Here is a 13,927-nt window from a genome sequence, read left to right as displayed (position 1 = left end):
AAAGAGGCGTTGGTGACAGCGGCCCTCCTAGTACACCCGAGAGTCGATGTACCCACGGCGCTCACAGTCGACGCTTCCGACACGGCGGTGGATGGAGTCCTGGAGCAGCTCGTCGAGGGCCAGTGGCGATCGCTCACCTTTTTCAGCCAACACCTGCGACCACCAGAGGTGAAGTACAGCGCTTTCGACAGGGAGTTGCTAGCGCTCTACCTAGCCATCCGGCAGGAATGGCTAGGTAGAGCCATTTCCTCGAAGGAAGGGATTTCACCGCTAAATTTCAATTTAGCCTGAAAAGGGAGCTGTGAGTGGTGATGCTTTGTGCATTACAGCAATCCCACAAGTAAATTGGTTTATTATTGTCACTTGTACTGAGGTACAGTGAAAAACTTGTCTTGCACACCATTCGTACAGATCAATTCATTACACAGTGCATTGAGGTAGTACAGGGTAAAAACAATAACAGAATACAAAGTGTCACAGCTACAGGGAAGTGCATTGCAGGTAGACAATAAGGTGCAAGGTCATAACAAGGTAGATTATGAGGTCAAGAGTCCGTCTCATCATATAAGGGAACTGTTCACTAGTCTTATCACAGTGGGATAGAAGCTGTCCTTGAGCCTGGTGGTATGTGCCTTCAGGGTCCTGTATCTTCGGCCCATATTTAATGAGGTAGCCTCTACTGCTTCCCTGGGCAGAGAATTCCACAGATTCACTACTCTCTGGGAAAAGCAGTTCCTCCTCGTCTCCATCCTAAATCTACTCCCCCAAATCTTGAAGTTATGACCCCTACTTCTAGTCTCACTTACCAGTGAAAACAACTTTCCTGCCTCAACCTTATTTATCCCTTTCATAATTTTATATGTTCTAAAAGATCCCCTCTCATTGTTCTGAATTCCAGCAAGCATAGTCCCAGGCAACTCAATCTCTCCTCATAGGCTAATCCCTTCATCTCTGGAATCAACCTGGTGAACCTCCTCTACAACTGCCTCAAAAGCCAGTATATCTTTTCTCAAGTAAGGAGACCAGAACTGCACGCAGTACCCAGATGTGGCCTCACCAGTACCCTGTACAGTTGCAGCATAACCTCCTTGTTCTTAAATTCAATCCCTCTAGCAATGAAGACCAACATTCCATTTGCCTTCTTGATAACCCGTTGCACCCGCAAACCAACCTTTTGTGATTCATGTACCAGCACTCCCAAGTCCCTCTGCACAACAGCATGCTGCAATCTTTCACCATTTAAATAATAATCTGATTTTCTATTTTTCCTTCCAAAGTGGATGACCTCACATTTACCAACATTGTAATCCATCTGTTGGACCCTTGCCCATTCACTTAACCTATCTCTATCCCTCTGCACACTCTCCGCATCCTCTGCATAATTTGCTTTCCCACTCAATTTATGTCATCAGCAAACTTAGATACGCTACACTCGGTCCCTTCTTCCAAATCGTTAATGTACGTATATCATCAACAGTTGCGGGGCCCAGCACCGACCCCTGCGGCACCCTGCTCACCACTGATTGCCAACCAGAGAAACACCCATTTATCCCAACTCTCTGCCTTCCATTGGTTAACCAATTCCCTATCCATGCTGATACATTACCCCCAACTCCATGCATCCTTATTTTATGAATAAGTCTTTTATGCAGCATCTTATCGAACTCCTCCTGAAAATCCAAGTACACAACATCCACCTGTTCCTCTCTATCCACTGCACTCGTTATATCCTCAAAGAAGTCCAGTAAGTTTGTCAAACAGGACTTTCCCTTCCTGAATTCATGCTGTGTCTGCCTGATGGAATCACCTCTATCCAGATGTCTCGCTATTTCTTCCTTAGTGATAGCTTCAAGCATTTTACCGACTACAGACATTAAGCTAACTGGCCTGTAGTTATCTGCCTTTTGCCTACATCCATTTTAAAACAGTGGAGTGATATTCACTGTCTTCCAATCCTCCAGGACCTGCCCGGAGTCCAGAGAATTTTGGGAAATTATCACAAACACCTCGACTATGACTTCCATCATTTCTTTCAGTACCTTGGGATGCATCCCATCAGGACCAAGGGACTCATCTACCTTTGGGCCCACTGGTTTGCTCAGCACTACCTCTTTAGTGATGGTGATTGTACGGAGGACCTCACCTCCCATCACATCCATAACATCTCTCTTTGGCCTGTTGGACGTGTCCTCCACCGTGAAGACCGACACAAAATAGACATTCAAAGCCTCAGCCACTTCCGGATTACTCAATATTAATTCTGCCTTCTCATCTTCCGTGGGACCTACATTCACTTTAGCCACCCTTTTCTACTTTATATAATTATAGAAACTTCAAATATCTCTTTTTATATTTTGTGCTAGTTTACTTTCATAATCTATCTTTCCTTTCCTTATTGCTTGCTTAGTGGTTCTTTGTTGCTTTTTAAAGTTTTCCCAATCTTCCAGTTTCCCACTACTCTTGGCGACTTTGTATGTATGAGCTTTTAGTTTTATGCCTTCCTTTATTTCCTTAGTTATCCAAGGCTGGCTCTCCCCACCCTTACTGTCCTTGCTTTTAACTTGAATATACTTTTGTTGAGCATTGTGAAAAATCTCTTTGAAAGTCTTCCACTGTTCCTCAACTGTCCCACCATATAACCTGTGTTTCCAGTCTACGCTAGCCAACTCCTCCCTCATCCCATTGTAGTCTCCCTTGTTTAGGCATAATACACTGGTTTTAGATCGAACTATTGCACCCTCCATTTACTCATACAAATGTAGGGTCCAATAGTTCGATCTAAAATTCAATCATACTGTCACCACTCTTTCCAAGAGGATCCCTAACTACAAGATGGTTAATTTTACCTGTCTCATTGCTCAGGGCCAGGCCTAAGATAGCATTTCCCCTAGTAGGTTCAGTAACATGCTGTTCAAGAAAGCTATCACAGATGCATTCTATGGAGTCCTCCTCAAGACTGCCCTGACCAACTTGATTCACCCCATCTATGTACAAGTTAACGTCCCCCATGACAGCTGCCTTTCCATTCTTACATGAATCAGATATTTCTTGGTTTAATGCCTGTGCCACTGTAATGTTATTATTCAGTGGCCTACAGACAACTCCCACCAGTGATTTTTTTCCCTTTACTATTCCTAATCTCTACCTAGATGGACTCAACATTCTGCTCCTTAGATCTTATATCATCTCTCACTATTGCCCTGATCTCATCCTTAATTAAGAGCACTACCCCAACTCCCTTATCTTCCTGTCTGTCTTCCCTATTACCTGATACCCTTGAATATTTAATTCCCAATCATCTCCACCCTGCAACCATGTTTCTGCATTGGCCACTAAATCATAACCCTTTGTACTGAATTGTGCCACAAGTTCACTGACCTTATTCAGATAAAGTGCCCTTACACTCATTGTCCTTTTAGAATCTTCGTGTTCTTTGCGTTTGGCTTTTCTGTTCTCCACTCTTACTTTTCTCCTTTCTAACTTTTGCTTTGGTCTCTGCATTGCTTGCCTCTGTCTTTCTGCATGGATTCCCATCCCCTGCCATGTTAGAATCAGAATCAGGTTTATTATCACTGTCTTATATGATGTGAAATTTGTTGTTTTGTGGCAGCAGTATAGTGCAACGACATAAAAAACTATAAATTACAACATAAATGAATAGTGCAAAACAAAAGAATAACGAGGTAATGTTCATAGGTTCATGGATCATTCAGGAATCTGATGGCGGAGGGGAAGAAGCTGTTCTTGAATTGTTGAGTGTGAGTCTTTAGGCTCCTGTACCTCCTCCCTGACAGTAGTAACGAGAAGAGGGCATGTCCCAGATGGTGAGGGTCCTTAGTGATGGATGCCACCTTCTTGAGGTACCATCTCTTGAAGATATCCTCGATGGTGGGGAGGGTTGTGCCCATGATGGAGCTGGCTGAGTCCACAACCCTCTGCAGCCTCTTGTGATCCTGTGCATTGGAGGCTCCATACCAGGCTGTGATGCAACCAGTCAGAATGCTCTTCACTGTACGTCTGTAGAAATTTGCAAGAGTCTTTGGTCACATACCAGATCTTCTCAAGTTTAAACCCTCCCCAAAAGCACTAGCAAACAATCCCACTAGGACATTGATCCCAGTCCTGCCCAGGTGTAGAACGTCCGGCTTGTACTAGTCCCACCTCCCCCAGAACCGGTTACAATGCCCCAGGAATCTGAAACCCTCCCTCCTGCACCACTGCTCAAGCCACATATTCCTACTCTGACTAGCCCGTGACACAGGTAGCAATCCTGAGATTATTACCTTTGAGGTCCTACTTTCTAATTATCTCCTAGCTCCCTAAATTCGGCTTGTAGGACCTCATCCTGCTTTACTCCTAAAACTTTGGCACAAACAAAAGCTAAGCTGAATCTTCCGGAACAATAAGGATGGGGTGGTGCACTGTTAAACGTGCTGTCCTCCAGACAGAACATCCATTTTGTGTATACCTTCTCACAGCAGCACAACTAATTAATCTTTCTCTGACACCAGTGAGAACATGTTCAGCAGGTCATTGGGAGCAGCCTCCCTGCAACTGTTACTGTTAAAACAAGAGTGGGAGTAGGGAGGACACAGCAGGAGTGGGGATTAGGCATAGCTGACAACAATAAATTCAGCTTTCAGCAGAGAAGGATATATAGGCTATCTTATATAGAAATTTGTGTCTGTAGGATACAAAACTGCAGACTGGACCAATTCTTTTCTGTGGGAATCTGTTCTTCATCTTCATCTAACTGAATCCAGTGAACTCACCTCACTTAATTACTATCTATTTCCCAGTGTGTTGTATTTATTCCAACCTGCTACATCTTTCATATCATTTTTCTCTGCATCCTGTTTGTGTTTTTTTTTAAAATAAGGAAGAGATAAAAGTAATGAAATGCAGAAACAGTCATCACTCTGTGTATTGGAGAATTAGCAAGGTCATCTATTTACACTTTTCCCAGAAAGAACAACAGTTGCAGAATTTGCACTGATTAAAATCCCAGAAAGAGTAACAAAGTTTGGCACACAAACTTGTGCTTTAAGTAAAACATTGTGCTAACTTACTTTGACTGAGAAAGAGGCCAATCAGCCCATCTGGTCTATGCTGGCTTCCAGCAGCAATCCCATCCGTCCCTGTTTCCCTATAGCCCTGCAAGTAAGTAAGCATAATGTTTTACGGAAAGCACAAGTTTGTGTGCCAAACTTTGTTACTTTTTCTGGGATTTTAACCAGTGCAAATTCTGCAACTGTTGTTCTGTCTGTGAAAAGTGTAAATCAATGACCTTGACATTTTCTCTTACATGTCCATCATCCTATCCTCCTTTTGCCAATTACCTACAATAGGGGCAACTTCTAGTAGCCCACTAACCCACCAGCATGTCTTTACTATGTTGGGGGAAACCGGAGCACCCAGTGGAATCCCACGTGTTTACGGAGAGATTGTGCAAACCGCAGCTGAGGTCGCGATCAAACCTGGGTCCCTGGAGCCGTGAGGCAGCACCACCGACTGCTGCTCCACATTATTAGTTTGTGCATATCAAAACCAGTGATTGTGCCAGTTGATGTAAGTACAAATTCATGTGACGTCTTGCAGCAACATCTAACATGCCCTGTCCAGCGGACAATAGGATCTAGGTTACCATTGCTGTTTGCAGTGCAATCAAGGCAATGTTTTCTTGCCAATCATTCTTCTAAATTGATATGCAAATAATCTGATTCAGGAGATGTTTTTAATGTTTCTCCAGTCCATTGGTGGGTGATACTTATTTCCATGTTTATCCTGATAGAACATAGAACAGTCCAGCACTGGACACGCCATTCAGCCCATGATGTTGTGCTGATCTTGATGTGGATTTATACTAAATATCCTCCCATGTATCATCCATATCCCTCCATTCCCTTCATATTCATGTGTCTATCTAAAAGCATCATAAACTCCACCAAACTGCCTTCTTCCACTACTACCCCGGTAACCCATTCCAGGCACGTACCAATATCTTCGTAAAAAAACTTGCCCCTCACGTTGCCTTTAAACTTCCCCCCTCTAACCTTAAAAACATGTCCTCTGGTGTTTGACATTTCTGCTCTGGGGAACAGATTCTGACTGTCTCCCCTATCAATGCCTCTCATAATTTAAAAAAAACCTGTATCAGATCTCCCCTCAGCCTCTGACGCTTTAGGGAGAACAACCCAATTTTGTCCGACCTGTCCTTATAGCTCATACCCTCTAATCCAGGCAGCATCCTGGTGAACCTCTTCTGCACCTTTTCCACAATCTCCACATCCTTCTTATAATGGGGCAACCAGAACTGCACGCAGTACTCCAGTACGGTCTGACTAAAGTTTTATATGGCTGCATCATGACTTCCTTACTGTGTAGCACAGATAACACCCATGTAGCATCCCCTGAATTGTGGAGCATGGTGAGTGTGGTGGGTAGGGTGGGGTTAGGAAGGCAAATAGAAATTGATGGGGGCCTGGTTTCAGGCATGCTTTGTTATTCAAACGAATGTGTGACCTCGATCAGCTCATTGAGCTCCTGCTCGCCTTTTGTCTTCCAGCAGGAGCAGCTCCCCAGAGCAGGCCTGAGGAGGTGGATGAGAACTTGCATCACTGGATCCAACCCACACCTTCACACAAGAGCCATGCCAGTGAGAAACCGCAGCAGCACAGTGGTGCAGGAGAGGCTGAAGTCGGGCTCTGGCACCGTGGCCCAGCTCTGACTGCCCATCCACGTCAAGTGCCGGAGGAGAACGCAGCGGCACCAACAGATAAGCTGAGACCACCAACCCAATGGGCTGGTGCTGGCAGTCATCAGCAGCACTCTGAACCCATCACACCGTTTCACACCTCGGTCAGTCATGATCAACAGTGTGACCTCTCCCGCGAGGAAGCTCAGATAGAATCAAGGGAAGCCCTGGAATCTGATTTCAAGGATTTCGTGGGGACAAATGACCCAGAACATTTTTCTGGATTTGGGAAGGACACATCCCAGATCTCCCCTGATACCAGTGTGTTTGCTGCAGTCAAGGCCAAACAGAACCCTTATGGAAGGGAGGACCCATCCAGCATACCTGAGTACAGGGACCAGGAGACAGCAGGGTTACCTCCACCCTTGACCTACAGGAACCCTACGATGAACCATGACCATTCACGTGATATTGGGAAGGATTTGTTTGGCGCACGTCAGCGCTTAACCAAGAGCACTGGCAGCAGTTCAATGACTAACCTGCCTGGTTGTCAGCACCGGTTAGAACTGCCCAGTCAGGACACTGGGTACGAATCCCAGGATGTCTTTGGAATTGGTCAGCTTGATCGTCCTGAACCACTGCTTTCCAGACTGAATGACCTGGAGCCTCATGGCCCTCTGTGGTACCGGGAATTTCCCGTAGGAGAATCCCACATCTATCCAATGCTTCCCTATCCTAACATACCAGCCTATCTCCATCCATACCCTCATGGTGTTCCGCCATACCGATATCAACAGTGTTTGCAACACGTGCAGATCCCACGTAAGTAAATAATTTGCCTCGTTTGGAATATGACATCTTATGGAGTTACTGACAGTTACTTATTACATCGATTGTCCAGCAGAGAAAGAGGCCATTCAGCCAACCAGCTCCTCCCAGCTCTCTTACTTTAACCTTGGCAACATAGTGTACTGTTTCTTTCTGCCTTAGTTAAGAATCATAGAGAGATACGGCATAGGAATAAATCCCTCAGCCCACTGAGTCCGCACCGACCACCAAGCTCCCATTCACACTAATCTTACATTGATCCCATCTTATCCTCCCTACGTTCCCACCATCTCCCCCCAGGTTCTACCACTCACCTACACACTCGGGGCAATGTTTTTTCATTGGGATGTAGGAGAAAACCAGAACACAGGAAGAAACTCACGCAATGACAGAGAGAGCGTGCAAACTCCACACAGACAGCACCAGAGGTCAGGATTGAACCCAGGTTACTGGAGCTCGAAAGCATTCCCCTCACAACTTCCCCTTCAGTGTTTTACAATTATATAGATTCAGAAGAAACACTGGTTACTTAGCACTCATTCATTCTCTCGGGGTTATGGCAGCATGGTGGTCAGCTTTCTGGACCTACAAGACTGGGTTCAAATCTTGCCAACAGCAGCTGGGGAATTTACATTTAAGTCATTAAATAACAATGGAATAATAAAAGCTTGTGTTATTAAGGGTGACTATGAAACTAAAATCCCACTAATGTCCTTGAGGAGAGGAAGTCTGCCATCTGTACCCAGTCTGGGCTATAAGTGACGCAGCAACCTTGTTGACTCTGAGTGATGTAGCAGCTATTTGGGGGTAGTCAGGGATGGATGCTAAATGTTAATCTTGCCAGTGACATTTGTAACCTGCGACAGAATAAATAAATAAACCCAAACTTGCTTTAGAGAATCCAGTTGTTCCTGAAATTATTCAAAAGGACTCCCTCCCACCTATCTGCTGAGCTAAATCCAGGGCTGCTTTCTTGCTCTATCCATGGAGACCACTCTGCTGATTTCATTCCTAAAGTTACTGTTGGCTCTCTTGCCTCCGTAAGGTGTCAAATGACACACCGGACAAAGAAGTACACAAACTAAAGTTTAGCAGAACTCAAGTCTTTATTAACTTAACATATACAGGCATTCATTTGTTTCTTAGAACTCTTAATGACTTTACATTTAACTCGCTGTTCTAGATTGTTACTCATTACATTAAATCAAAAAACTCATGACTTGGACTCAGGGACCACCCATATGAGATGAACTGGCCAGGCTCACCTCACTCGAGGGTAATCATCTCTGAGCTCCAAACTTAGGAGTCCTCCTTCTGTGATGGCTCCTCGGGTTGTCGCTGCCTAGCTGCTCCACGTTTCTTCTTTCATGTGTTTTTCTCCTGATCATCCAGGATGTTCAAGGCCCTCATATCTCAATTAAGCCAATCAAAAAGGTTAGGTTAGGCCACATCTGGAGTATCGCATTCAGTTCTGTTCGCCCCATTATAGGAAGGATGTGGAGGCTTTGGTGAGGATGCAGAAGAGGTTCACCAGGATGCTGACTGGATTGGAGGGCATGTGCTATAAGGAGAGGTTGGACAAACTTGGGTTGTTTTCTCTGGAGCGGAGGAGGCTGAGAGGAGATCTAATAGATGTTTATAGGATTATGCAAGGCATGGATAGAGTAGTCAGCTGGTATCTTTTTCCTAGGGTCAAAATATCTAATACTAGAGAGCATGCATTTAAGATGAGAGGGAGTAAGTTCAAAGGAGATGTGCAGGGCAAGTTTTTTTACACAGTGGTGGGTGCCTGGAACGTGCTGCCAGGGGAGGTGGTGGAGGCAGATATGACAGAGGCATTTAAGAGGCTCTTACATAGGGATATGAATGTGCAGAGAATGGAAGGATATGGACTTGTGTCGGCAAAAGGGATTAGTATTGTCAGGCATTTAATTACTAGTTTAATTAGTTCAGCACAACATTGTGGGCCAAAGGGCCTATTCCTGTGCTGTACTGTTCTATGTTCTATGAAAAGGTGAAGACACAGTTACTTCCATGGAGGGATCTGTCTTGCCAACTTACTGGGTGGGTTTCTCACCTTCTCCTTATCGTAGGATGGCTTGCAGGGTCATCATCTGTTCTGACAAAAAGTCACAGACCCGAAACATTGACTGTTTCTCTTTGCACAAATGCTGCCTGATGTGCTGAGTATTTCCAGCATTTCTATTTTTTTACTTCAGATTTCCAGCATCTGCAGTTTATTTTGACATTCACTACCTCCTCTTGACTGCTTTCCTTTGCACCAAGCTGCAGGCTCACCAGGTTGTCTTCATCTACATACGGCCACACAGTTCTTTCACGCCAGGCTCTAATGATGCAAGGTCTCAACTGAAAACATCGATGATTCCTTTCCTCCCACAGATACTGCTCAGCCCACTGAGTTCCTCCGGCAGCTTGCCATCTGTCCAAGGGTGGGGTAAACAGGACACGTTTGTCCCATTGTCTTCTTATGTGTCCTTTAATTTAGTCATCTATGTGACCACAAAATCCAATGTCCCATAACAACAGATATCTGCTCATTCAGCTGTCTGGTTCACTTCGTTCACAGAGTAAACTGGCAGCCACATAAAGTTGGCTTCATTTGCCATCATACATTGTAGAAATTTAACTGCTAGCCACTACATTTAACCCTTTTGTCCCCTTATCCTTCTCTAATAATTTCATGTAAACTCCTATTCTAGGTCATCCTTTTCCTCCCATTTACTACCTTACAGGTTTATATAGGACAAGATGTACCTTTGTGCCACAAGGCTGTGGCTTGTCATTGTAGTATAACCATATACACTTTCACATTCTTATCTACAGGAAACATCTAGAGCATGCAATTAAGCAATGACACATACTGTCGACTTTTTATTGATGAACTTGCGGGGTTTTGGCATGTAGTGGCAGATGGTGGCTTTTTCCCTCCTTAGACCTTGGTGTTAGCATTGTTTGTGCTGTGGCAGATACGTTAAACCAAGTCAGTGTTCTTGCCTGTTCCTGTGGTTCTGCTGCACCTTAAAGATCTTGGGAAAATGTTCTTTAACAAAACAGGACATTTCTCAGCTTCCTGGCTAGCAATTTCCCCTCAACTGACACCATCAAATACTAGCTAACTCATGATTCAGCTCGATGCTGATTATGCAACAGAAGCGAGCAATCAAATCACAAATTGCAAACTGTATTACCTAGTGTGTTTATTGCTGGGTTTTCCAAGAAAATCCAGGCTCCAGAAAAGGGACGGTGTGGATTTATTAGCATGCTCTCTGATACAAGGACTTAAGGCAGCATAGTTATGAAGCTAGATGAGCCAATGCCTCACAGCTCCACTGATCTTGTGTTGTCAGAGTTTGCATATTCTCCCTATAACTGCATAGGTTTCCACCACGTGCTCCAGTTTCCTCCCACATTCCAAAAAATGTCTGTGTTGGTGACTTAATTGACCACAGTTAATTGTCTCTAATGTGTAGATGAGTGATGGCATCTGTGGGGAGTTGATAAGAATGTGGGGACGATAAAATGTGATTAGTGTAAATGGGTGTTTGATGGTCAATGTGGATCCTGTGATTCTACGACTCTCTGAAATATAAAGAGACTTGCTTATTTTTATTTGTGCAACCAATTTCCAAGGCAAATGTGTTTAACAATGTAAAGGGAGAGAAAAGAATAAACAGAAATGGATTGTTAAGGAGTCGAGAACAAGGAGATATGTGTCCCCATCTCCCTTCTGATACTGTAACTCCTGAATTCAACCTGCTGTCAGTTAGGATAAAACTGGTTGAGGCTGATAAAGCAGTGTCTGTCCCATAAACAAATTTTTAAAGAATTGGCACGCTCTGTTTCTGCATCCCTTTTAAAAGTCTTCACTTGCCTGAAACAAGTCCATGAGGTATTTTCAAAGACATGTGTAAATGAAAGTCTTCCTTAATCTCTGCACTAAACACTTTAAGATGTTCATTTCAAAAGAAGGCCAAGAGGAAGACTGGGAACAGGGAAGTAGGATCATAGAGAGACGAGAGAAACTGAGATTGCCCCCATTTAATCAGAAGTCATGGAAAAATGTTGACAGAGTAAAATTAGCTTAAACCGTTTCTACTGAATACTGAATTCAAATACTAAAAGGCCTGGATAGAGTGCACATGGAGAGGATGCTTCTATTGGTAGGAGAGTCTAGGATCCGAGGGCACAGCCTCAGAATGAAGGGATATCCCTTTAGAAATGAGATGAGGAAGAATTTCTTCAGCCAGTGGGTGGTGAATCTGTGGAATCCGTTGCAACAGGGGGCTGTGGAGGCCAAGGCATTGGGTGTATTTAAGGCAGAGATTGATTGGTTCTTGATTGGTAACAGGGTTAAGGGTTATGGGGAGAAGGCGGGAGGATAGTGTTGACAAAAAAGAAATCAGCCATGATTGAATGGGGGAGCAGACTTGATGGGCCGGATGGCCTCATTTTGCTCCTATATCTTATGGTCTACTGACACTTCCGATTGAGAATCAGAGGACTCAGGTTTAAGATAAGTGGCAAAAGAGGTGAAATGGGGAGAATATTTGTTAATCAGTGAGTTGTGATCTGGAATGCATTAATTTAGATTTCATAGAGTTATACAGCACGGAAACAGGCCCTTCGGCCCAACTCGTCCATGCTGACCAAGATACTGTGAGGACTAAGCTAGTCCCATTTGCTACATTCGGCCCATATCCCTTTCCCATCCATGTGCCTGTCTGAATGTTTTTTAAATGTTGTAATTACAACCTGACTCTAGCACCTCCTCTAGGCAGCTTGTTCCTTACATGCACCCTTCAGCCTCCTTTGCTCCAAGGTAAAGAGTCCCAGTCTATCCAATCTCTCTTTATAGCTTAAGCCCTCCAGTCCACGCAACAATCTTTTCTGCACCCCCTCTAGTTTAATCACATCACTAAGCCGCCCTTGTTATCTTCTTAGTGTTGAAAGCCATCATATAGCCAAATATTGTGCCTTATGCCACAATCCTGAAATGCAAATTCCTTTTGCTAGCTGACTCACTGTTACCTGACACATAAACTGGAAGCTCAGCCTTGCAGTGCTTGTTATTTAAGGTGCTCTGTGTTTGGAGTGTGGTGTTAGATCAATGATGGGTAACCCCCATTTGGGAGCTCATATTGTGCATGGTGCATTGCCAAATGCTCACACTCATGGTTTTGTACTAAGCGTTCAGAGCATATAGGGGTGACATCAAATCCTTGTGCAATGCACGAATGGCTCCTCTCCATGAAACTGATGTACCCATGTGTAGGGGCCATGCACAATGGGTCTGAACAGTGGGGAGCTGTCCTCTTTACAGCATCACAAATTACTTGTAAGGTTGATGGGGAGCAAGTTGGAGAGTTACACGGAGGCTCAAAGCTTCAGGAATTTCTGAGTCCTCCAAACATCGTGGTAAAGCCAAAGAAGGGATGCTTTAGCAGCAGTCCCACTGCCCTTCAGCAAGACCAGGAACAAGGGAAGAGAGAGCCCAAAGGCAATGCTCTCTCACGGAACACCAGAGCATGGGGGGAACGAAAGGCTCAGGGCAGAAGAACCTATACCCCAGGAGTTTTTCCACTAGGCTCCCATCTCAACCTGTACAGAGCTGAGGGTTTCTAAGCCACGGTGACAGGAATCATTGCCTCCTGCAGCTAGACCTCCAGCCTTGCACCCATGCCCAACCTGTTCTGCTGTCACCATCCCTGTAATGGTCACTACTGCCTGGACATTTTCGCCTCCAGGCAGTGGGAGCTGATATAGAACATAGAACATTACAGCACAGTACAGGCTCTGGTAAATTGGTTTATTATCGTCACCTGTACTGAGGTACAGTGAAAAACTTTGTTTTGTACGCCATCCATACAGATCATTTCATCACATCAGTATATCGAGGTAGTACAAGGGAAAAGCAATAACAGAAACCAGATTAAAGTGTACTGTTACAGAAAAGTGCAGTGCAGGCAGACAATAAGGTGGAAGGCCATGATGAGGTAGATAGTGAGGTCAAGAGTCCACCTTATCATACAATACTTCAATAGTCTTATAACAGTGGGATAGAAGCTGCCCTTGAGCCTGGCGGTACGTGCTTTCAGGCTTTTGTATCTTCTGCCCGAAGGGAGGGGGAAGAAGAGGGAATGTCCGGGGTGGGTGGGGTCGCTGATTATTTTGGCTGCTTTACCGAGGCAGTGAGAAGTACAGACAGAGTCCATGGAGGGGAGGCTGGTTTCCGTGATGTGCTGAGCTGGGTCCACAACTCTCTGCAGTTTCTTGCGGTCTCAGGGCAGGGCAATTGCCATACCAAGCCATGATACATCCGAGAGGATGCTTTCTATGGTGCATCTATAAAAATTGGTGAGGATCAATGGAGGCAATGCCAAATTT

General features: G+C 44.6%; 1 protein-coding gene across 1 annotated transcript in view; it reads left to right on the top strand.

Annotated features, from left to right (window-relative positions):
* traf3ip2a (TRAF3 interacting protein 2a) overlaps positions 1-13,927 on the top strand; it is a 72,154-nt gene that overhangs the window by 12,344 nt on the left and 45,883 nt on the right. The window contains exon 2 of the mRNA XM_052024198.1: positions 6,566-7,516. Within this exon, the coding sequence (XP_051880158.1) occupies positions 6,566-7,516 (951 nt within the window). The remainder of the gene's footprint in view (positions 1-6,565; positions 7,517-13,927) is intronic.

Source organism: Pristis pectinata, chromosome 10 (genome assembly GCF_009764475.1).
Source record: "Pristis pectinata isolate sPriPec2 chromosome 10, sPriPec2.1.pri, whole genome shotgun sequence".
Taxonomy (NCBI): Eukaryota; Metazoa; Chordata; class Chondrichthyes; order Rhinopristiformes; family Pristidae; genus Pristis; species Pristis pectinata.
This window is presented reverse-complemented; position numbering and strand designations above follow the sequence as displayed.